The sequence below is a fragment of the Phaseolus vulgaris genome, chromosome 7 (assembly GCF_000499845.2).
Source record: "Phaseolus vulgaris cultivar G19833 chromosome 7, P. vulgaris v2.0, whole genome shotgun sequence".
In the NCBI taxonomy this organism is placed as follows: Eukaryota; Viridiplantae; Streptophyta; class Magnoliopsida; order Fabales; family Fabaceae; genus Phaseolus; species Phaseolus vulgaris.
In genome coordinates this window covers 30,418,307-30,443,393 of record NC_023753.2, presented here as the reverse complement: position 1 = coordinate 30,443,393, position 25,087 = coordinate 30,418,307, and the positions used below count along the sequence as shown (strand labels likewise).

The following is a 25,087-nucleotide window of genomic DNA, read 5'->3' as shown; positions in this document are numbered from 1 at the left end:
ATAAATAAGAATGTAAACATAGAATTAGCAGGAAATATAACATATAATTTAATTGCATAATTTCTTTTTTATCAAGATTTGAAACAAGGCTAATAGTGTGTTTGGATTGTGGAGGAGATTTGAGGGAGAGGATTTGATTTGAGAGGAAAGTGAAGTTGTTTGAATTGGGGTATATTAGAATAGAATTGTGAGAAAAGTTTATTGAAATTCGTAATTGATGTAATATTGTGAAAGATTTTTTTAATTTTTTAAAATGTATAAAATGTAAGTTTACAAATTTGATAAATAATAATTTTTTAAAAAACTATAAAAGAGTTTATTATAAAAAATTTTAAAATATATATTAGAATTAAAATAATTTAAAACAAAAAGTTAATATTAAATTAAATAAAAATACATATTAATAATTAAAATTAATATTTTATTTATTATTTATGTTATTATAATACGAAATTAATATTAATAATTAATAAAAAAATTATAAGTGTTATATATATATATATTAAAATATAGTTTACTTACATAATCTTATATTTTTTTTTAAATAATGCAAAATCTAATTTTAAAGAAAAAATTACATTGTTTTTCCTATTTTCATTCTTTTTTTTTTTCGTTTTCCAACTTTCTCTACACATCTTTCTTTACTATTTCTCACAATTCCTCGTCTGAACCAAACATTCCCTAAAAGAGATAGAAGTATTTAAAAATGGTAATACAAGTGGTCCATTGTCAGAAGCCATACCATATTGGGTTAAGTTAGGAACATGCATTTGAACGGAATCAAAGTAAACTCAATAAAGCTCTGAAAGTTAATAAAATCAAATTAAATTTTACATAGTTTCTCTTACAACCATAACTCCAACATGGTTAAAACTATATCTTGTCCTTATAAACTCTATAATGGTTTTTTTTATTCCAAAAGATATTCTATGATTTTTAATTCACTTTTTTTTATAGATTTTAATATGTTATATAATGTATGAAGATTATTATAAAAATTATTAAAAATTTTAAAATAAAAATATGTTATTTTATTTTTATAATTGAGTATAGTATTTTAGAGGTAGGTGGATATTGGGAGTAATAATTACTAATTTTCTGCCCTAATTGAATTGAAATGAGAAAAGAGTCTTCATTTTTATTTTGCAGTCTCTCTTCTCTCATGCTGTGTGAGTAAATGCTTTTCCTCTGTTCTAACCCAACACCTCTTCTCTCTTCTCATGGCTCCCAAAGGAAGGAAGGTAGTTTCACATTCCCCTTCTTCTCAAATTCTCCACCATCTCAACTCAATCCCTATTTTGTGTTTTTGTGATCGACAGAAAGGAGAGAAACGAATAGACGCAGCTCTCGACGCCATGCATCTCTACGGCTTCCCCAGAAAACTCGTCAGAACAACCGTTGATAGCCTCCTCAAAGTATCTAACTACTTTACCTTCAACCTAACTTCTTTCATTTCATTTTATTGTAACGTGAAAAATGCTTGTGTTTAGGTTTACGGTCGCCAGGATGGCTGGGTCTTCATCGAAGACTCCAGTTACACTCTCCTCATTGATACGCTTCTTGAGAACCAAGCAAATCCTTCACCCCAGGTAACTAACTCTCTTGTTCCTTATCCTCCATGCAACTATGTGATCTCTATTTTTCTTTTCTGTTTTTCATTTGCCGCTGTTGTTGTGTCGTCATGCTCTGCTTCGATCCTAAAAACCTTTCGTTTGTTATTTATCTGGATGTTTTAATGTTCTGCTGTGGACTTGCTCAGGGGATCATTCCCACGCAAAGCGGAAATTTAACCAAACTCTGACTCTTGGAAATTAAATTAATTTTTTTATTCTCTTTCTAGAAGAAAAATGAGCTTATCTAGCAGCCAGTTTTAATCATTGACTCGCTTTATTCGCTGTAAAAAATGGTATGAATACCTTAGGGTTTTGGTCGGAAAGTTAAATTTAATTTTTTGCTTTTCTAAGCTTCATTCTTTCTGTTTTTGGTTTTTGTAATAAGCCTTAATAGTTAAGTTGGTGGGTGGAAGGTTGTTTTTGGTTGATGTCATGGCTGCTTCACGGACCCTTATACCACATATGCTAGCTTGATATTTTAAGCACCAAGGTTATTGGCCTTTAAGTTTTTCAATCCTAAGATTTAGACAAGTTTACTTTCCACTAAGGATACTGAATTTTCTTACACAGGACTTGTGTACCAACTTCTCATGGTGAAATTAGTGGTCAAAATTCTGTGATAAAAGATCATTCACTGCCCCGGAATGGTAAATCATATTTTGAGAAGTCACTACTTTTAAACTTCGGTGTAAACAGATACACTGATAAATAAGGAGTTGATTTGAGTGCTTTCACCGTAGCTCAATAGTTTTTTTGGGTGTATCGGAGACTTGGATAGTTATGTGTTTTGAAAGGGGTTGCAATTTTCTCCTTGTAGAAAGTGCATGTTGAGTGTTCGTGGATATAGATAGGCCTTGAGGTGTTGAACCACGTTAAATTTGATTGGGTTTTATTTGTTCTTATTTGGGTATATTTTCACTAGAAGAGATTATTTTTTATTGTTTGTAACCCAACAACTAATGTTACAGGGTGCGTTAGTTGTCCTTTGGCATAGTGACGAATACATGCTCCAACAAGTGTGTTGGTCCTTCTAAGATTCCCATTAGAGGGACTTCTAACCAACTAGGAAATTTGCTGGTCTTGTTTGGCATTTCTCTGTTCGAAGGCACTCTCCAAATGAATACACAAGCTACAGTTTCACCTCCCTGATATTTTTCTGCTTGAATGTTTTTCTAATTCCTTTCATTGAACCGACTTAAAAGTTGGGAGTTTAAACTGAAGTTTTATTTAACGGAAAGAGAATAGAGGTGGTTGGCAGATCATGTTTCCCCAATTTTCAATAACTTAGGATGATGTTATGGGCAGCGATGAGTTGTTTTCAGCTCTGGTTAAGAACCATGTCTTCCCAAATTCAATATTATTTGAATTCCAATATTATATCATGGCCAGCAATGAGCTTTTGTGTCTTCAAAATCATATTACTTTCTGGATTTATTGAAACCTGAGACTCTCTAATTACTTTGTGATAGTTCTTTAAATTTTCCAGCTATTATTTGTTTCGTCTTCTTCCCAAGAGAAAAGTTTATGTTCTGCACACACATGTTTTTAAAGGCCATAGCTTGTAATTTGTTATTGTGTGTGTATATGTATTTAGATGATAAGTGCCGCTATTCAATTTCTGTGTATTAAATGTTGTATTTTTGTTAAATTTCTTCTAAGTCTTTATACTCTAACTAATGATTTTAAGACATTCATTATAGGATTACATATTGAAAAACCTCTGTTGTTCCTTCTTTATAATCCCAATGTTACTTGTAAATTAAAATCTTTCGTTTCTTTTAAAGTTCAATAGCCCCAAATGTGAATCATGGGCTAAATTTTGAGAGATTCATATAGAAATAGTTTAAAAATTTTGACATGCAATCTTCTCTTGTTATCCAATGAAAACTTTTTTTAGACTTTTGGCAAGCATGGCCTACAGTCCTATGAAAATCTTTTGGTGGATCTTCGGTCTAAATGGCCTATATATTCTTATGAAGTTAGTATTAACAATGACTAGTTCTATGGCCTTATATTGTTTTTGTGAAGGATGGTTTGATAGAAGCTAATCCAGGAGATGGTCCCAATGAGGTAACACCTGCTGGATGCTCGAACAGTGCCCTTCTAGCATGCTGTAAAGCACAAACTTCTGATGATACACCCTTAGCTGATCAGGTCATGGGCACTGTATCGGTAGCCAGTGAAACTGGTTCTCAACTTCCCATCAAGAGTGTGGATACTGTATCCACAACAAGTGGAATTGGTAGTGCGTTTTCTAAGTCTGTAGGTATTTCATCGGTGAACAGAGGATCTGCTAATGGACTTTTAGTCAAGGCTGAAAGTGAAACTCCCATCAAGGCTGTTACTATATCTGCAGAAATAAACTCTGGTTATCAACTTTCCATTTTTGTTATTCTTTTAATTGGCTCTGATGCAAAGGTTCAAAGCATATTAAACATATTTGTGATTAATTATCTTGTATATTCCCAGCAGAAAATTTGGCTTGGAGGGAAAATCAAGGACCAAAGTCCCCACAACTTGTGCCGAGACTTGATCACAAAAGGCGTAGACCTTGTTATGGCTGGATTTCTAGTGATGAGGAGGACGAAGAAAATATAATAGAGCTTATACCTTCACCTCGGATGTGAAATATTTCAGATATTGTAGAAAATGGTCAACAAGCGTAAAGATAAGATAAGATTGTTTAGCACAGGGGCAGGGTATTACGTATCTCTAGTACATGAGAACGGTACCATCTAATACAGGTAGGAGTATACCAGACCAAAATTTATTTTTATTTTGTAGCAAATACATTGAGTTATAAGATAAGATTTTCGTTTTGAAGCTATTAAGAATGAAGAAAATAAATATAGGATTGATATCTCTTATGTAAAATACACACATAAGAATGCTTATTTATAGATGAAAATAATAACATACTCAATAACATAATATAAACTATGAGTTAAGCTTGACATTCAACATTTCCCTTCAAGTTGATGATGTATATAAATCATATGCATAGTTTGTTACAAATATAATCAATTTTCGGTCTCCGTAAAGATTTAGTGAAAATATTTGTTAATTGACCATTCAAATTAACTAATTCAGTCTTGATGTTTCTAGACACAATCTTTTCTCAAATGAAATGATAATCAATCTCAATATATGTGATTCTTTCATGAAAGATGAGATTTGAGTTAATATGGAGAGCAGTATGATTATCACATATGAGTGTCATTTGACTGATTTCTTCAAATTGCAATTTTTTGAGTAGTTGTTTAAGCTAAATAAGCTCACAAGTAGTTGAAGTCATAATTCTATATTTTGCTTTAGCATTAGATCTTGTCACAACATTTTTGTTTCTTGTTCTTCAAAACACTTAAATTATCACCAATAGAAACACAATATTTGGAGGTGAATCTTCTATTGGAAGGATATCTTGCCAAATCACTATCTGAATAACATTACAACTCTAGTATGATTATTGTGACCATATAACAAGCTTTTTTCAGGAGAACCTTTATTGTATTTCAATATACGAATGACTGCATTCCAATGATCAATACATGGTGAATTAAGGAATTGAATTACCACAATAACAACAAATGAAATATTTGAATGAGTGACAATAAGATAGTTCAATTTTTCAACTAATCTTATGTACTTCTCAAGATCTGAGAGAAGCTCCCCCTGACTTGGTGGGACTTTGGCATTAGGATCCATAGTGTCTCAATAGATTTTGAATTCGTTAATCTAGTTTCCTCCAAAATATCCAATGCATATTTTCTTTGAGAAATAACAATATCATTGTTTGATTATGCTACCTCAATCCCCAAGAAATATATGAGTTTGTCAAGATCTTTGGTTTGAAAGTGTTGACAAAGTTGTTGTTTTACCTGTAAGATGTCATGATGATCACTTTTTTTAAGAACAATGTCATCAACATATACTACGGGATAGATACACCCAACACTCGAGTGACGATAAAGAACTAAATGATATGCTTCATTGCGAGTCATACCAAATTGTTGAACATTTTGCTAAATTTTCCAAACCAAGTCCAAGGAGACTTCTTGAAGCCATATAAGGATTTGCGGAGAGGACATACCAATCTAGAAGGCCCCCTGAGCAACAAAGTCGGGAGGTTGCTCCATATAAATTTCTTCCTACAAATCCCCATTAAGAAAGACCTTTTTGACATCTAGTTGATACAAAGGTTATTGTTAAAGAGCAACCATGACTAATAGTACCACCAGGACCAACTTTGATAGCAAAAACCCACCTGCAACCAACGACAGATTTCCCATACGGTAAAGGAATGATATTCTGAAGCGCACTCATTTCATCAAGCATGGCCTGACGCCAACTAGGATGAGCTAAGGCATCATCTACAAACTTTGGAATGGACACATAAGAAATAAACGAAAGACAGGTATAAAAAGGTTGAGATAGTCGATGATAGCTTAAAACATTATAATGTGGAGAGGGATTATGAGTAGAATGTATACTTTTACGGAGGAAAAAGGCAATATCAGGTTCAATTATTGGAGCCAAAAAGGATAGAGGATCTGACACTAGAATAGAGTCATCATGTGGACGATGGGAAGATTGACGACTCTAAACTTGAAGAGGTGGTGGAGGAGGAGAATCTTTAGATACACTATACATAACAGGAGAATCAAAGACAACTGAAATATGTACTTGTTCAGATGGAGACGCATGTGAAGAAGATAAAGACTTAAAATAAATAGAAGACTCATTGAAGGTGACATTTGCAAAGATGAAATAACGGTTAAGAGAAACTGAAAAACATTTATATCATTTTTTAGATCTAGTAACCCTAAAAAACACATTTGTGTGACCTAACATATAATTTATCTCTTATTTGATACAACTAGCTAGGAAGGAAGGAAATAATAGAGATGGACTTCAATTTCACATGTCTATCTAATTTTGATGGAAAATGAAGAAATATATTTTGCATTGTGAATACAGCATGTAGACCCAAAAACTCTAGGTGGTAAGGGATAAAGAGGTTTCATGGAAAAATAAAATAGAATGAGGAATTTTATTTTCTAAAATCGAAAATGACATACGATTAATTAGATAACATGCACTAAGAACAACATCACCACACAAACGTTGAGGAACATCACCATGAATTAATGGAATTTAGAATTTTGACGATCCTTATACCATTTAAGAATTTGCAGGTTGACCTTAGATATCAATATGAAGTGGGGTCTAGAGTAGAAGGTTGCATAGGAACAATTTGGACAACCGCAACATATTTAGGAGAACGACCATCTAAGATATAACACTGATTAGTTTTGTGACCAAGTTTGTCACAATGCTCACACTTATGACGCCCTTTCCTGGCTTGGAAGGGCGAGTGCGATCATAACCTCGAGAGATTAAAGTAGAAGAGTCATCAACTGGAAGAGGTATATCGATGATTTGTTTACCTGGCACACGCAATAAAACAAGTGGAAGTAAAACTGGGAACAACATGAGATCCCAAAATCTCATCACGGACATGAGAATAATAATTAGGAAGGCCATGTAAGCCTAATAACATGAAGATCTTGGATCATTGCTCTAGTTCTTGAAAGGAGTGGAAGCAGGAGAGAATAATTCATTAAAATAACGAAGAAGAGCATGTTTACCCAGATATTCAGCCATTGTACTATCAAGACATTTGGAAGCAACAATGGTAAGGAGTTTTTGACACACACCATAAAGACATTGAGTATCATTGGTGTATAATAATTTTGTTTGTTCCTACACTTTTGAACACGTCTCAAAAACATGAAAAATTTGTTTTTAAAGATAAGTGAATAATAGATTTAATAGCAATGCATAATTGAGCATCAATTTTCAACCAACAGAAAGCCTCATCTATAACAACATTACGAACACATTGGGTAAGATGATCAACATAATCTTGACTCTTAAGCCACAATTTAATATCTGAAGTCCAAGTGTCATAATTAGTTTCGTCCAATTTGTCAATATAGAGATGAACATTGACATAATTAGTATAGATAAATGGATTGAGCATAGTGGCAACTGAAGAAGCCATAGATCCAATCGTTGTCGACACAGTGGTAGAAGACAAATCCATAACTCTAGTAGTCGTCTAATTGGTGACAACAACGACAACAGTGGCTCCAACGAGACTTTGACCACCACTTCCGACAAGATTTCGACAACGATAATTCTGGCGAGATTCTGATGAAGACGACTTTGACGATGAGACTGGGTGGCAGGGGCAACGCCTGACACTGAATAGTGGGTTCATCAAAAAAATTTGAATCCTAACTCTAGACTATAAATACCATATTAAGAATGGAGAAAATAAATATATAATTAATATTCCTTATATAAAATACATACATAGGAATTTTTATTTGTAAATGAATAACAAACTCAATAACATAATAAATAAGGTCCTTGCATTCAACAAAAGCAAATAACAATCTTGATCGTAAAGTCTTTCATAGGATAAAGATTACCTATAGACTAGAGCTTCATTATGTTAAAAAGACATTTTAGTCCCTTTCGGCTCAAAATTATTTTCTGTTTTACACTCTCACGAAACTTAAAATTTGGAGTATGTCAATTATGTTTTAGGTACAATAAGATAAATTTTATTGCATATTTAAGTGTTGTTTTTCCTATCAATAAATACGCGTTTAATTAAGTTTACACATTAATTTGGGAGCATAGATTCGCAAAAGTATTGAAAATAACTACACAACAGTTTGGGAGCATCATACACAGATTATAGTCAAATAGACTCAATACCTAAAGGATAAGCTTGTCAACTTCTTATGCTGTTTTTGAAAATACAGATATTTAAAAGTTAGTTGGGTTGAATTTATATTTAATTAATGAGATTCAGATATGTTGTTTTTGAAAATACTAAAATTCAAAAGTTAGATGGATTTAGTTTAAATTTAATTAATGAGATATGATTTTGTAGCTTTTAAGATATGATTTTGTAGCAATTAATGAATTTTAACCAATAGTACAATTCATTATCAATTTTATTAATTTTTCTAATATATATATTTTTGTTCATTTTCGTTTATTATTTTCATACATGCATAAAGTATAATTTTTTGTTGGGATCACCATCATATAACAACACTCCAGAAAGAGAAAAAGGACAAGTCCACTTCGTATCATATGAATTGCAATTCCGAATGAGTTATTTTCTAAGTGTTCATTTATAGTACACAATTATGTAGTATTCTATTACTAACCATAACAAGTTTCTATAAAAAAACATAACAAGTGAACTTTCGATTAAATGAACTCTAACAGACAACCTCAATCATTTATTTGAGAGGGATTATGTTGATACGTGTGAGGTGAAATGTGTAATAAAATAAAACTTTGGTGATTATTGGATGATTTAGTCTTTTAATTTGATTAAGGTCTAAGATATTTTTACTTCTATAGTTTTTTTTGTGTGGAAAAGTTGGAATATTATAAAAATCAATAGACACTTCCAAAAAAAAAAATACAATTTGAAACAGTAGAGATACTGTATGTAATAAATGCTCACATGTATTTATGTTCAAAATAACCCATCCTAAATAAGGTATTTTCAGAAAAATAAAGTTATTTTAAAAAGTGATATATTTATTATTTTCTCAATTTATATAAAAAAAAAACTTAAGCTACCATAAGAAAACCTTAAACTACCATGAAACAGATAAATTACAATGATATAAAAAGATCATATGGATCAAAGTTTTTGAGAAATATATATAGAAGTTAAATTGATGAAAGAAAAAACAGGTTACATAAAATCTTCTCTTTGTAAATCAGGAATTAAAGAGGAGTCATCATAAAGAGAACAAAAAATTATGAAATCTAAGAGAAATTTATCTCTATAAATGAGATAATTGTTTTGAAAAGAGAAAATGAAGTAAAATTGAATCATTAAAGATGAAGTGAAGAAGAGGGAGATAAGAGAAGTTGAGAGCTCCACGTAGATTATTGAGGAGACACGTAGGTTCCCATGTCAACATCGAATGGACGCGTTCATTTAGCGCGGTGAATGTAGCGTATCCAAGTGTGCATGTCAGTTTCGTAATTGAGTGAAACTCCGAGGGCATTTGATTACCGGCCATTCCAACGCTTGTTGTAGTCGCCCAAGTTTTTCCCTCCTAACACTTTTGCCCTGAGTCTCTTGAGCGTCCAAGGCACACGGCACAGAAAAGAGGAAGAAAGTTGAAGAGAAGAGAAATCGGCGAGAAAAGGAACCGACGAGTGAACTGAAAATCAGGGAAAGAGATTTGGATTGGAATTTAGAATTGGAATTTCGTTCTGAGCTGCTTTGATGAGTGAGAGGGTGAAGAAGGAAAAGCCAACGGAGAAAAGAGAGAGGATGAAGAACATCTTCAAGAAGCTTCACATAGGTGGCAACCACGATGCTCAGCGATCCAATGAGAATTCGCCACCTGTGCCGTCGCCGTCATGCGCCGCCGATCAGTCTCAAAGCTCCGGCACCACTCCTGCGAGCCCCTCGTCGGCCTCGGCATCGGCCTCCGCCGCCGCGGTTACTCCCGGTGGCGCCGTGAGTCCTGTGGTGAATCGGCAGGACTTTTTCTCGTCGGAGGAGGAGTTTCAGGTGCAGCTAGCCCTAGCTATCAGCGCTTCCAATTCGGAGTTCCGCGACGATCCTGAGAAGGATCAGATCCACGCGGCGACGCTGTTGAGTTTAGGAGGTCTTCGAATCGATTCGACGAGGAACAAGGACGACGCGGCGGAGGCGCTGGCGAGGCAGTACTGGGTAAGGTCTTACCAGTTGTTGAAATCCACTTCTTGCAATGTTGCTCTTTCGTCGTGGTTAATTGAGGCGAAGTTGTGAACCGTAGAGGTTTATGCAGAGTGGGTTTCACTCTAGATTTTTATTTATTTGTTCTTGCAGTGAATTCAGTTGTGTATTGGAACTTAGATTCGGGGGCTTTTATATGTGTCTAGGGCTAGTTACTCCAGTGAAGTTCGAAATGCGTTTTTGTTCAGCGACTTAAAATTTGGTATCTGCATAAAGTAGACGGAATTTCGGTAGAATCTGATTGATTGGGCAAGCTGTGGTAAAACGATGTTGAATATTTGGGTGTTTTTTTTAAGGGCAATATACCCCTAGATATTAGAAATTTGGGATGATGTTTTTAGAATCACCGGGTGCTTATTTGTGTGCTTGATGTTGAAAAAACAAGAAGGAATTTTTGGGATTGAGTTGTTAAACTGGTGCATTGGCAAACATTTGTCAAGACAGTTTACATTTTTACAGTATGATACGATTTATTTTCGGCCATAATCAGCAGTTGATTGTTTTACAGCTGTTGTGTCTGTGTTTGACTTTCTGTGGTTATGGTTATAAATTGCATTGGTTTTCTACGGCATAGCATTTTTAAGAAAATTATACAAGTATATGCTTTATGGTTTCTTCATGTATACTCATTATTACACACTCACCCACTACATCACATGGTATTGGTTAACTCTGTCATTGTCTTGCACATTCTTATTTGTACTAAATGAACATGCACTCTTTAATTTATTGTTGTCTGTTCAGCACCAAGATGGAAATAATCAAATTATAAAATGTAGTTAAGGAACATGGAATGCTCACCACTTGTTTCACCTCCATTGATGCTTTTTCTCCTTTCCGTTTAGTGACCTTTTTTGAACTGCATCTGTTTTGTTTATCTTTCATTTCTATTTTGTTGACCAGGAATATAATGTGCTTGACTATGAGGAGAAAGTAGTAGATGGTTTTTATGATGTATATGGGCCCTATAATGATTCGGTGATGCAAGGAAAGATGCCATCTCAAACGGATCTTGAAGCAAATCCTGGAGGTTCGGAGGTGGTCATTGTTAATAGAACAATTGATCCTGCCCTAGAAGAATTGATACAAATTGCACAATGTATTGCTTTAGACTGCCCGGTTACTAGTTTGGCACAAAGGCTTGCTGAACTTGTTACAAGTCATATGGGTGGTCCTGTAAAGGATGCTAGTATTATGTTAGCAAGATGGACAGAAACAAGAGCAGAGTTAAGGACATCTCTTCACACAATTGTATTGCCTCTTGGGTCCTTAAATATTGGGCTCTCTAGGCATCGTGCTTTGCTTTTCAAGGTTCGTATTCTGGCTTTTATTGGTGATTACGTTTTTGTTAGCCGTTATGTAATTTTGTGGTCAGGTTACTGTAGTCATAATCTGCTCAAAAAATCAGACAAAACTACATTAAAAGAAAAAGAAAAGTGTAACATGATATTTGCTATAACTATTAAATAATTATATCACCTGAAAACATTCTTAAAGTGAAAACATTAATAAATTAATAAATGTAATTCAGACAGTATTTTGTAGAATTATTCATGCTGATAAAATGTTCCCTACTAATCTAGCCTGGGCTTGCATTACGACGTATATTTGCTCTAAGTATGCCTAGCTGAAAAAAATGAGAAATCATGCTCTGTTTGTCAAGGATGTCTTCAAATTTATGGCTTACTGTGCTCATGAATACGTCTAAAACTTCTGTAGGTTTTTAACCTTTGCATAGCTGTGGTGTTGTAGTTGCAAAGCTAGTTTTGAATATGAGATTTGAGAATAGATCTTCCAGTTAAATTTTAGTATTTTTTGTGCATATTAGAGGATCATATTATAGTTCATTATGAATTTTATCAAAATTTTCAAAGCTTTTCTTATGATCTATTGCTTGTGTAATTTACTTGTTTTTTTTCTGCATTCAGGTATTGGCTGACAACATTAATATGCCTTGTAGACTGGTTAAAGGCAGTCATTACACTGGTGTGGAGGATGATGCTGTCAACATTATAAAGTTGGAGGGTGAAAGGTTAAGGATCTTCGAATTTTCATGTATTTGTTAACTTACTAATTTGTGTGTCCATGTGCTTCGCATATGCATGCCTATGTATTATTGGCAATGGTTGATGCAATCATTAGATGTCTCTATAAGTTTACCCAGAAAGTTTGTGTTTCTTCAGGTCCTGTGGTACTGATATCTCCTACTCTGCTTTCAGGGAGTTTTTGGTTGATCTCATGGCTGCTCCAGGGACACTTATACCACTTATGCCAGCTGATATTTTAAGCACCAAGGATAGTGCCTTTAACAAGGCGTTTAATCCCAACAGTTTACCTTCCACCAAGGATACTGAATTTTCTTACTCAAGACCTATCCAACCATCTCATGGTGAAGGTAGTAGTCAAAGTTCTGTGATAAAAGATCATTCACTGCCTTGGAATGGAAAATCATATTTTGAGAAGTCAGAGCCTTCAAACATAGGTTTGAGAAGAGACACTGGTGTTGGTACTTCTAAAATTTCTAATAGAGGGACCCCTAATCAACTGGAGAATTTGCCAGCCTTGTCTGGTACTTCTCTGTACAAAGGGACCCTCGGAATGAATACAATTGGTGATGGGACGAGACTTAATGTCAATGTTGTACCATATACTCAAAACAGCCCCAATGACTCTCGAAACCTTTTTGCAGATCTTAATCCATTCCAAATAAAAGGAATGGGGAAGGCCTCTGTGCTTAACAAACCTGTGGAAAGTAAACTTCCTGAGAATAAAAGTACTAAAAACAGTACTGTTTCTGGTCGACCCCCATTGCTACTGACAAAGAAGAACCGTCATGCCCTCAATGAAGATCCCAGGAAAACTAATCATAACCCTAATGAATACAACCCTCCCTTGTTTGTTTCCAATGGTTCTTCTACATCTGAAAATATTGACCTTAGTAGTTCCAAACCATTATATAATTCAAATTTAAATAATGATGTAAATGTTCAAACTTTGGCACATGTTACTGGTTCAGTTTCACCATCTTCTGTACCTGAGCTGAACCAGATTGAGGATCTCAATGCTGGTTTTAACCAGGGGGGTCTGGAAAATTCTCAAAACTTCATGGTAGAGGCAGTTAGAGAACCTGAGAATGCCGAAATCAGACATCATGACCGGAGGATGTATACTTATGACAGATTCATGGGAAGCAATTTGAAACTGAAAGATTCAGAGAGTCCTAGCTCATCAATTGATTCCATCACAAACAGGGTGGATCAGATATTGGATGATGTAGACGTTGGTGAATGTGAGATTCCATGGGAGGATCTGTTTCTTGGTGAAAGAATTGGTATAGGTAATGTACATGATTTGCCTTCATTTTCTTGAAACATCATTAATATTTACTGAAAATTTGACATTGCTCTGATTTACTATTTAATTTAGCGGAGCTCCCAATTGATGCAAATGAATCAATAATCTAGCATAAATTTCCACCCTATTTTTCAATTGGTTATTTAATTTTTATTTCTGTTTGCGCTAGCATGGTCCCAAGGTTGTGTCAAGCTCATTTAACTTTTCAATATTTTATATTTTTACATGCACTATACCATTTTTACATGTGATAGTTTGGGAGGCTGGTTGTGTGTTTTAAGTATTGCACTTGTTTCTTGAGTTTTTTTTTAATATATATGTTCATACTTTCTTTCTAATAGGTTCATACGGTGAGGTATACCAAGCCGACATGAATGGCACAGTGAGTTCTTTAATTCCTATTCATACTTTCTGGAATATTATTGTTATAGATAGAATTGGAAAAATCTCTGTATTGTCATATTCTGACTGATGGTTCTGTACTTCTATCTGCATGGTTCAAACGTAAAAGTGATCTCAATAATGATAATATAAAGATATTCCCTGATCAGATCATTTAGATAACCTTCTTCGAGAATGGTTAGATGTTATGGATGTATTCATCGTAGTTCTATATGCCTAGTAACTCTTCATTCTAGTGAAGTGAGATGGATGCTTAATACAGTAAATGGATTAAAAAACGAAAATAGAAGTATTACATAGTTGGGATTGTGTTTTTAGTGTTACTAACTGTAATTGGTGATTTGGTAATGACTCAATTTAACTTCTGTTAAAACGGAAGCATAAGATCAACACCCAAGAATCTGTAACCTGTTGAAGGTCTTGAAGACCTTTTTATCTTGTGTAGCTATTATTGAACCCTTCTATATTACTGGATAGCTACCCTTGTTATGGGCCGATATGACATTATAATAGTTGATTCAATTTGTACCAATTCTACTAATTAAAGAGTTTGGGGAGTTTATATACTAGACCCTTGGTAAATTCCCTAAAAATCTGAAGGAAAGAAAAGGAAAAAGATGAAAAAGCTGATAATCTCTTTTAGGCTACTGAAGTCTCAAAGTCATAACTCAGTTTCTTAATTTCAGAGCTTTTAACCAAAATATAATGATTTCTTGTCTCTGATTTTCTTACTGATGATCCGCTGTTGAAATATCAGGAGGTTGCTGTAAAGAAATTTTTGGATCAGGATTTTTCAGGCGCTGCATTGTCTGAATTCAAAAGAGAAGTAAGTACTAATTTTGTTTTATGTTTTGCTTAGAATTATTATTCTTATTTTTATTTGTATAAGAGAAATTCAAAGAAATAGAGTAAACTTGTGAGTTTAAAGAAAATAAATTTTTTACTTTCAATTTAAAACTACATAGAAGATCTGAGCATAAATACCAATAGGGAAAAAGAACAAGTTAACTTGGCAGGCAGTGGTTTCATGGGAAAGGGTACACTATCAATACCTTTTTAAAGGCCAAAATTAATCTGTTTTCCATCCTTTTGATGCAAGGTACGGATAATGCGTAGGTTACGGCATCCAAATATTGTTCTGTTTATGGGTGCTGTTACTCGTCCTCCTAACCTCTCAATCATTTCAGAGTATCTACCGAGGTATATAGCCTTTATTTTTACGAAATAATAACTGTGTACCATATTATTTGTCCTTTGCAACCTTAGATGTTTTCCATGTTACTCTTCCATATTTACATGTCTTACTGGTGTTACTGATGTCCACTTTGCAGAGGAAGCTTGTACCGATTACTTCATCGCCCTTATTGTCAGATTGATGAGAAACGAAGAATAAAAATGGCTTTGGACGTGGTATGAAATAATTACACTTCTTCGTTTTCAACCATTATTTATATCAATAAGCTTTCACATTTTTAACACTCCAATTTACAGGCTAGGGGCATGAATTGCTTACACACCAGCACACCTATAATTGTTCACCGAGATTTAAAGTCTCCAAATCTTTTAGTTGATAAGAACTGGAATGTTAAGGTATATGATTGACAACTCATACTGTCCTTTTGCCTTGTTTGTCTTTTTTTTTCGTTTGTATAGGCTCCTGAATTCTTGGTTCATTAGTTTAGGGAAGTCAACAAGATTGGTTTGAAAAACATGGTGTTTGACTATAGTTGTCTGATTTTTTGTGCAACCTGCATGATTGTGTGGATTTCATCTCTGATCTTCATTTTACTTAAAATGCTTTTTATTTTTATGATATTTTGTAAGCCTGGTCTTGGTATATCAAACAAATGGTGATGTGTACATACACGTGCTTCTAAATACAATGTGTTGTTTCTGTCGACTATCACTTTCTGAATTTGGAGAGATACACATGCAGAAGTTGACATTCACCTAAATTGTCGATCGTGTCATGTTAAACTTGTGTTTGGTCAACTTAATAAATTGGTGAGTATATAAGCCTAGTTAGTTGTATGTAGGAGAGGTACCATTTATGGTAACTTGTAAATGAAACATCTGCATTTTATACAACATCTAATGGTATACATGAGCCCAGCAGGTTGGTATCAAAGCCAAACTCGAAGCCATGCTGATAAATTCCTCAAAGTGACCAATCCAGGAAATGATAATTTTGACTGGGCTGGGTTGGTTTTTCTGTTTTTACCTTTTTCACACGATCATTTTCTAAAAGAAAAGCAAAGTATCATGGTTACCTTTTCTAGTTCAATGCAGTAAGACGCATGAAGAAATCATGTGAACCGAATTTTGGATGATTTGTTTGCCTATAACAGTATATATTTATCAAGCTGGTTACAATATTTGCTTATTCTTTATCATTGCATAACATAATTAACTAGTGCCATTAAAACAGGAAAAATATAATAATAACAACAGCATGATGATGATAATGTCTTGTTGAAATTATGTAGTCTTATCTTACGAGTAAAAAACAGATTTTTGGGTTACAACAGTTTTTAAATTTATTAGTCTTAGCCAACTCAAACTGAAATTTAGATTTTGAATCAAACCAACCTGATACTGAAAACAAAACCAGACAAGTGTTTTAGTTGGGTTGCTTGGGTTTGGTCAGGCTTGCTTAGATTTTGAACAGTTGTAATCACATGGCAAATGCGTGTTTACAATGGAAGGATAATTTTGTGGGTATTATTTTTTTCCAAACATGTTCCGTGAATTATGTATACATCAATTTCTGAGTTATGTGTATTTTATATGATCCTCTTTGCTATGTTGTAAGTAAGCCATTTTTTTACAGGTATGCGATTTTGGGTTGTCAAGGTTGAAGCACAACACTTTTTTGTCATCCAAGTCAACTGCTGGAACGGTGAGCATTTGGGAAAATCTGCATTATGTGTAGCCCTCTTTTTAGACACATGCAGTGTGTCTTTTCTGCCTTGTACATTTCACTGACATTTTTTTCAATATATTAGCCGGAGTGGATGGCTCCTGAAGTTCTCCGCAATGAACCCTCAAATGAAAAGTGAGTTGTTATTAATTTGAGATGAAGGTTTCTTTTTTTATTCTTGATTTTCGTTGTCATTTCATATCGAATGTGTGTAATCAATGCTTGGCCATAGTTGCTTCACTCTACTGGGTCTGAGAGTCTCTAAAAATCTAAACAGTATTTGGCCGGTTATAGCATTTGACAACCTGGTTCTATTAAAACAACACTGTTAGCAATTTATACCTCACTAGTAAGATAGGTTCTGCTGGAGGTGTGTTCTTAGGTCGGTTTGGATTGGATTCGGGAGGAAATAAAGTCCAAACCAATCAATTTTCATTTTGGATTTTAAAAGAAAATTCAAAATTCAAACCAAACCAAGCTGATAAAGAATGAATTGGTTTGGTTTAGATCAATTGGATCCAATTATACACAAATATGCAAAATTTTATTTTTAGAAATAGGAAAAATACATAATTTTATGAAAAATTATCACAACTCTATCATTAAAAGAGATAAACGACATTTTTGTATTGTAATTGACTTACATCAGCAAAATAATAGCAAAAATTAAAAAAATATATATAATAAGAAACATATATAATTGGTTTGGTTCAGGTCTATTGGATTTGTGAATCATAAATCCAATACCTAAACTAATCAACATTGGATTTGATTGGTATGGTTCGGATTGAATTTGATTAAGAAAAAAATCTGAACTAGTTTAATTGGTTTGGTTTGGATTATCAGGTTGATCCAAACCAATGAACACCACACCCCTATCTGCTAGGCCCTATTTACATATTTTGGCTTGACGAAAAACATTTTTCTTAACCCCTATTTTGTTGTTGTGTTCAATTACTGAATTGTTTTCTCCAATAATAAAAAGCGTATTTTTACTTTTATCTGTAATTAAAAAATTAACGCCTGCTAGACATGGCTATAGCAGTTTTAGGAGCAAAAGTCCGGAAATCTATAGCAGTTTTAGCAATTTAACATTTTGAACATGTATTTAAATTCAAATATTTTCTTGCTTCTTTTTTTGCAACTATAGCTGTCTATTGAATGCATCTCTATTAATCATCATATCGAATACAGATGCGATGTTTATAGTTTTGGAGTCATCCTATGGGAGCTTGCCACTTTAAGGTTGCCGTGGACTGGAATGAATCCTATGCAAGTTGTTGGTGCTGTTGGTTTCCAAAATCGTAGACTTGAAATTCCTAAGGAAGTCGATCCTTTAGTTGGAAGAATAATCTGGGAGTGTTGGCAACAGTAAGCATGTTTTAGCTTTAAATTTGATTTTTTTTTCTTTTCCTTCCACACACCATTAAATGATTTCAGGAAATTTTGCAGTTAGACTTATTTTTCAGTTTATGACATCTTTCCCTCTCCCTGTGTCAGGGATCCAAATTTGCGGCCCTCGTTTGCACAACTCACAGTGGCTCTTAAGCCTCTGCAGCGTCTGGTTATCCCATCTCATCAAGACCAGGTAGCTCCATATGTGCCGCAGGAGATTTCTGTAAATTCAACCCCATGAAAAGTCTCGCTTCAAGTGTGAATAAGTAGGCATTCTGCATAGTAATGTGCGTATAAAGGTAACAAGAATACAAAATAAAATGGAAAAAAAATATGGAAAGGCAAATGTTTGTGTTGAGGGAAATATCAACTGCAACTGCACTGCAGCCAAACAACTGCAGAGAGCCATTTTGTATTTTGTATTGTTATGATAGCTTGTCCGAGGAACTAAAACTCGGTAATCTGTAAATTACTGTACTTCACAAGCAGGAAATATCTATACTTTTGCAAAAGGTACGTTTTTCGGGAGTGTCTAGAATTTGACCAAGTATCAAGGTTAGGTTAGCATGAAAGAATTACGTATTTTCATGAGGAGTCATTTTGTTAGCAACTTAGAATAATTAATTATTCATATGCTTAACCTCACGTGTTTTCTTCTCTAAAGGATTCCACCCACCCCTTTCAATGACCTTAAGCTTCTAATTCTGCTATTTGTTTGCCGTTAAGTTTGGATATTAAAAAAATCCATATCATATCATGCGAGGGAAACTGTCCAATTTTTTTTGGTTGAATTATAATTTTGGTTTTCATCCATTTCAATTATTAAAATTTAATAGGTTTGTAATTTTGTCTAATTTTAATTTTATATGCGGCTACTTTTTAATGAGTACGTTAATGGATCAAAATAAAACTGCAAAATTATTCTAAAATAAGCTAAAATTATATATTTTTTAAAATGTAGGACTAGAATTGTAGAAATTATCGCAATCATGAACAATCAATTTACCAAAACTGTATTTTTAGTTTTTTTAGAGTTCATGCTTATATAAATATTAATTCTGTATGTATATATAAATTCATTATTCATAAACTTCAGTGTATTTTTGTATCAGTATGAATGTAGCTGCTAGAATATTTAAAAATACAATGTTTTCAAAGTATTTGCAGTATCCGTATTCATAATGAGCATTTCCAGCAATTTTTTTCTCTTAAATATGTTTTTATTCTTTTAAATTTGGAATACATTTATTGATGATTTTCTAAATTTAAAAATAATTAATTTCTGTAATTTGAAAATAATTAATTTGTGTAATTTGAAAATAATTAATATCTCTTAATTGCTTAAATGTTGTTCGAACAAATAAATATTTTAAAAGAAAAACGCGTATACATATAATACAGGTTTTGATACTAAAAATATAAAACCAAAATGAACTACACCCTGCAAGAAAAGTATCGTATGTAGACAGACTTAAAAAGAATTATAAGACTTAATTTTTAATTTAGAAGACTAAAATAAACTTATTTAAATTTAATCTTTATTTGGTAGAGTAGAGGAAGAAGGATAGAGAGGGAGGGGAAAATAATATAGTTTATTTGGTGGAAAGAGAAAATAGAAGAAATAAGTTTAAAAAATATGAGCTCCACTACGTATATTTTCTTCATCATAGCTTGGAATTATATGTTAAGACAATTTACGTACTTCTAAACTAATTGATTTAACTATTTTTTATTATTTCACACGTATTTCTATTTATTTTTCTCCGCATAACCTAAAAAGCTATTATACATTCTGCAATTCAAAATATATTTACAAATTTGGTAATTAAAAAATCTAAACTATAGGCAATTTAGAGTTATCTAACACCAATATTTTATATAAAGAAATCATCAGATAAATGAAGAAAGAACCCTTCTATTGACATGGCAAAGTGACGTCATTGACATACTTGATCACTGATTGTCAATTTTTTTACACTACAATTGTTGAGGTCCTATAATAATAACCAAAGCTACCATCAAGTTCCCTTAGACCACTCAAGAGCTTATGATACACACTAGCTAGGATTATTATAAAAAATCTAAAGCTGAAGGAAGCTTATAAAGACATCAGAATAAAAATAAACTACAAAGGATACCACCATTCTATCATAAACGTGCAAGTTGTCTAGAAGAAACAACAGAAATAGTAAAAAAATAGTGTCCCTAGCGAAGGCTAAAAACAAATGTATTCATGTTAAAGGTCATGATGTCAAACTTCAAAGTTAGTCCCAAATAGTTACACAATCACATAAGCAAAGGTCTAACACGACCCAACAAGCTCCAAAATAGAGAACGATCATGTTAATGAAGTAATTAACAGATCCCAACCCACAAAACACCAAGAAAACACACCTATAAAGTATACCACTCACTACTTTTTGTTATAGACAAATATGAATTGCAAAAAGTTAAACATGAAATCCCTTAAAAAAATCTGCAACCATTATGTCATTTAACCCTTAGATCAGATCAGACATCCTTCTTCTGTGACGACCCAGTGAAACTCTCAAGTTTTGGTCTGAAGATGTAACCATCCTGCTTCGAGGGGTTGTGACTTTTGATTCCAAATCATTGCCTTTAGGCCTTTCTGTGAGAACAGGGTCTGGAATTGGAACACTGTCTGCTTCGGCATGCCCAGATTTTCCGTTTGAACTTCGCAGTAATGCTTTGATGCGGATATCTGAATAACTCAACGATTGGGAATACGAAAAATGGATGGAACTTCTAGACTGTGTTGATCTATAGCTTTTGAATTTCACAGTGCCAATGTCTCGCTCTGCAGCACTTTTCCTTTGGCGACTTGCAACTGTCGAAGTCATGAATCGAGGCATTGAGTTGGAGAAATTTCTTTTAGTGGACTTCTTAGACGCTTTAGGGGTTTCAATCACCTCTTTCACATCATCTTTGGGAGGACTAATTGAGGCTCTCATGTCATCACTTTCCACAAGACTATCTGTGCTTGATAAGAGCTTTTTACTATCCTTTAACTTCAACTCAATCTTCTCTCTTTGTTCCCTTAAATTCTGGCTTTGTTTTTCAGCTTCCTTGATGTCTTCCTCTAGCTCCGTAATCTTCTTCTCCCTTTGCTTCTTCACTTCCTACAGTGTATGCATGCAGTCAGCAATCTTCAAACACTGTCTACTGAGGAACTTGCTTGAGAAAAAAATTAAGAAAATTACCACGGGCACTTCTTTATTGGACTCTATTGCTCTCGCTCTCTTTGCAAAGTTCAAGGAGCAAATCGTCTCACACACATCTTCTTCAGAAGGGCTTATATGCACCAGCATCAAGACCTTTGAGCCATACCCTTTGAGCATGTGATTATAAAGATTAGACCTTTTATATTTTAGATATAAAACAACAAAATAGTATATACGTAAATCATGAGCATCAATATCAAATAAACTATCAATTTCATCAATGAAGTAGTCCTGTTCTCCCTGAATGTATCTGTCTCCCTGTTCTTAATTTATATAGTCTAAATGAGCTAAAAACTAACAAAATGTAAATATTTCAAACTCTGAATTTATATTTGTGTACAAGTTTTCGTGCACAAAAGCTGGTAGTGTACAATTTAGTTTAGAAATCAATAGTATCATACCAAGAGAATCTTTCAGTAATTGAGTCAGCTTGCTATTCCTGCAAGCAAAGTAGCATGAATCAGTAACCATGTGTACTTTGATTGTCTAGAAAGAAACAATGATAGTATAAAAAACTAGCCCAGTAAAAAAGGACTCATCTCTGTAGTACTAGCAATGACAAAATCTAGCAGCTAGAACATAATTAAAAATGACAAAATCAACATCGGCATAGTACTTACCTATAAGGCACATGACACCTCTTCCTCTTCAAAGCTGCAACAACATCAGCTAAAGCTGAAAGAGAAAGATTAATGGCTCTGCCCTCATCCAGTGTCAGTCCTTTGGCTCCAGTTTTAAGCAACCGTTCGCTGCCTCCAAGATCAACCATCCACAGTTTACTTACTTCACTTTTAGCTTCCAAAGCATCCCCACGTCGAAATATGCCTATCCTCGTTAAGCTAGATATATGAAGCTAAACAGATAAAGTAACTATCAAGCTGAGAAAACCTTTAAAATACTTTTAAGTATCTAACTAGACCTATAACCCACCAGTGTGACCTGCTTGATGCTTCATTCACATTAGTCCACGAGGTGGATCTGAACCTTCTGCCCTTGTTGTACCACCATTTGGCTTTAGCATAATCACTTATTTGCACTTCAGAGAGACCCTCAATCTCAATCAACCCCTTTGGATCGGTCTGGATGTTGAGATTGCTATAAAAAGGGGTTAGTGAGCCAGAGTTTCATACATACTATCCAATGGAATTCAATCTTTGAAGTATTGAGTGAATAGAGAAAAGGAACAAAAATATGTTACCACTTCGTCACAGGTTGTTCATGTGGTCTACCAGACGGTCTTGGAGCTAGCAAATCCCTGAGATTGCCCATATAAACTTCCAACATGCTCATTGAAAAGGTGAAAGCAGATGAGCTATCCAAAGAGGCTTGATGAAAGAGCTCTTCAAGAGCACGCGGAATAATTCCAGGCTGCTCGTTTGTACCATCCTAAAAACAATTATTGCATGTCATCATCACACAATAGCAATGCTGCCCCATATACTAGGTAACAAACGTGTTTAGCACAACCACACAAATAATAGCAAGACAACGTTGAATTGACTAACCATGGTGAATGTCTTGCCTGTGCCTGTTTGACCGTAAGCAAACACACATACATTGTGCCCGTCCATTGCAGATCTCAGAATTGGCTCAACCTCAACAAAAACACTTTCTGCAGAGTTCAAACAAGGCATAATAACCCCCTCTTTAGTACAACTTGGAACTACAGTAAGATAATAAAAAATCGGAAGCACAGCGACACTTAATACTAGCCTTGGCTTGTTTCTTGAGTAAAAACTTTATCAAACTCAAAATCTTTCCTTGTTCCCCCCAACTTAACCCGAATTTTCTCTGGTCCAGCTGATACCGGTTCAGAAATTCTTCTCTTCTCCGTTACCAGATTTGGTCGAATTCTACAAAACACGCGAATGCTCCCTGGATATCAAAACACAATTCTTCAACACTTTGCAAACAATTAACAATAACCTTATTTAGTCAATATAGAATTACTCTATTACCTTTGATGTCCAATATCTTGCTCAGTGCTTCTCTCCGCTTTTTATCCAATTTCTTCTGCTTGACCCTCAACTCCTCAATTTCTCCTACACAAGCAATTGAGCCCGACCCAGAAAAATGAATCAGCAACATTTGTTTCACAAATTTAAACCCATAAGCCATAATACAAAGGAATAGAGACACGGAATGTGACTTCAATCATTCATACTTTCTAAATTGGATATCAAGTGCTCAAGCTCGTTCTTTTGGTGTTCTGGCACGACACCCACATCAGTGTAAAAGGTGGAAACAGGTGGGGACCCATCAACTGAATCTGAATCTGGGTTCAAATCCAACGAGGGTGACTTTGCAACCTCACTTGCATTTTCTGAAGCAGACAGAACCTGCTCTTCTCCGTTAGGAACAGGCATTATCACTACCCAAGAACATGAAATGAAACACGCCCCCCTAAATAAAGAACCCTATAGAAGACACGATTATGAAAGTAATAGAAATTATCACTGCTTCCTAGTACTACTCAAAGATCTGTTCTTTTCCTTTTTTCGCTCCTATTAGCTAAAAGTCAATTTAACTGACTCATGAGCAACAAGGATCAACGAAACGAAGCTTCTAGACAGCCACTATAGGCTGAACTTGAACTCCTTAACCTCGAAACACGCAATGGAGCAAGTGAAACACGCGTTATAATGAAACTGTAATATAGAAGAAACATTTCCCATGATTCATGTAACGTAAACCATAAACCCAAAAAGAAATTAAAAAAAAAAAATAGAAAGAGAGAACTGTTTGAAGAACTAGTAGGATAAAAATTCAAAAGCTCCAACAAAACTCGGATTTTCAACACACACAACAAAGTAAAAGAAGTAGAGAGGAAGTTGGTTATTTTCAATGATTGAACACTCTGGAGAATCCTGATTAGTGATTGGGAGTGAAAAAAGGTGTTTTTTTGTAGTACTGCAATAATAAGAAAAACAAACAATAATAATAATAATAATAACAGTGGTGGAGTAAGAATCTTTTTGGTTGGTCGAGATGAGATCTTGAAGTTGAATTATGAACTGTAACAAAGGTTGGGTTTGATGGGAGCGTGAGGAGCGGAGTGGCAGAGTTGAAATTAAAGCGAAAAAGATGTTCCTTTTGGTTACGAAACTCACTACTCAGTGTCAGTGCTTTTGAGTTAAACTTTGACCAGAAGCAAGCAATGGAGAACGTGGTTGGTTCATCCGTTCTGGCATTGTTTCAGACAAATTCTTAATTTCTGTAACGTATCAACATTCAATAAATTTATTGAAGACACACATTTTTCTATACTCTATTTATTGCATAATAATTACGTACCACTCCACGTAATATATTTGCTCCCTATATTAAG

The 25,087-nt window shown here is 34.1% G+C and overlaps 3 protein-coding genes across 4 annotated transcripts; 2 read left to right on the top strand and 1 right to left on the bottom strand.

Moving 5' to 3' along the window:
• The first annotated feature begins 796 nt into the window (after window positions 1–796).
• Window positions 797–4,473, top strand: LOC137829880 (uncharacterized). 2 transcript variants are annotated; one of them, XM_068636859.1, is made up of 5 exons: window positions 797–1,241; window positions 1,320–1,415; window positions 1,491–1,589; window positions 3,642–3,981; window positions 4,083–4,473. In XM_068636859.1, exons 1-5 carry the CDS (start codon window positions 1,221–1,223, stop codon window positions 4,238–4,240), a joined length of 714 nt encoding a protein of 237 aa, XP_068492960.1. In that variant the 5' UTR covers window positions 797–1,220; the 3' UTR covers window positions 4,241–4,473. The 2 variants fall into 2 exon arrangements, with proteins under 2 accessions (XP_068492960.1, XP_068492961.1); XM_068636860.1 differs by having other exon boundaries at window positions 1,086–1,241; window positions 4,086–4,473.
• A 5,210-nt stretch (window positions 4,474–9,683) lies between these two features.
• LOC137829877 (serine/threonine-protein kinase EDR1) lies at window positions 9,684–19,029 on the top strand. Its single transcript, XM_068636853.1, has 13 exons — window positions 9,684–10,401; window positions 11,350–11,757; window positions 12,375–12,478; window positions 12,666–13,783; window positions 14,142–14,182; window positions 14,960–15,028; window positions 15,302–15,402; window positions 15,534–15,612; window positions 15,694–15,792; window positions 17,033–17,101; window positions 17,208–17,257; window positions 18,317–18,493; window positions 18,623–19,029. The coding sequence occupies exons 1-13, from the start codon at window positions 9,949–9,951 to the stop codon at window positions 18,756–18,758; spliced, it is 2,904 nt and encodes a 967-aa protein (XP_068492954.1). The 5' UTR covers window positions 9,684–9,948; the 3' UTR covers window positions 18,759–19,029.
• A 1,674-nt stretch (window positions 19,030–20,703) lies between these two features.
• On the bottom strand, window positions 20,704–24,995 carry LOC137829879 (kinesin-like protein KIN-14U). The gene is made up of 10 exons (XM_068636857.1): window positions 23,924–24,995; window positions 23,718–23,801; window positions 23,473–23,634; window positions 23,265–23,371; window positions 22,958–23,145; window positions 22,690–22,854; window positions 22,380–22,598; window positions 22,161–22,198; window positions 21,739–21,866; window positions 20,704–21,657 (listed from the first exon to the last, which is right to left on the bottom strand). The coding sequence occupies exons 1-10, from the start codon at window positions 24,123–24,125 to the stop codon at window positions 21,019–21,021; spliced, it is 1,932 nt and encodes a 643-aa protein (XP_068492958.1). The 5' UTR covers window positions 24,126–24,995; the 3' UTR covers window positions 20,704–21,018.
• Window positions 24,996–25,087: the final 92 nt, after the last annotated feature.

Excerpts from the sequence above, each read along its gene's own strand:
- LOC137829879 (XM_068636857.1), bottom strand. The coding sequence starts at position 24,125 with ATGCCTGTTCCTAACGGAGAAGAGCAGGTTCTGTCTGCTTCAGAAAAT. Across the intron at positions 23,802-23,923 it reads CTTGATATCCAATTTAGAAA|GAGAAATTGAGGAGTTGAGG; the intron begins GTATGAATGATT and ends TTGCTTGTGTAG. Across the intron at positions 21,867-22,160 it reads ATTACTGAAAGATTCTCTTG|GGTATGGCTCAAAGGTCTTG; the intron begins GTATGATACTAT and ends ACATGCTCAAAG.
- LOC137829877 (XM_068636853.1), top strand. The coding sequence starts at position 9,949 with ATGAGTGAGAGGGTGAAGAAGGAAAAGCCAACGGAGAAAAGAGAGAGG. Across the intron at positions 13,784-14,141 it reads TGGTGAAAGAATTGGTATAG|GTTCATACGGTGAGGTATAC; the intron begins GTAATGTACATG and ends TCTTTCTAATAG. Across the intron at positions 14,183-14,959 it reads AAGCCGACATGAATGGCACA|GAGGTTGCTGTAAAGAAATT; the intron begins GTGAGTTCTTTA and ends TTGAAATATCAG.
- LOC137829880 (XM_068636859.1), top strand. The coding sequence starts at position 1,221 with ATGGCTCCCAAAGGAAGGAAG. Across the intron at positions 1,416-1,490 it reads CCGTTGATAGCCTCCTCAAA|GTTTACGGTCGCCAGGATGG; the intron begins GTATCTAACTAC and ends GCTTGTGTTTAG. Across the intron at positions 3,982-4,082 it reads ATCTGCAGAAATAAACTCTG|CAGAAAATTTGGCTTGGAGG; the intron begins GTTATCAACTTT and ends GTATATTCCCAG.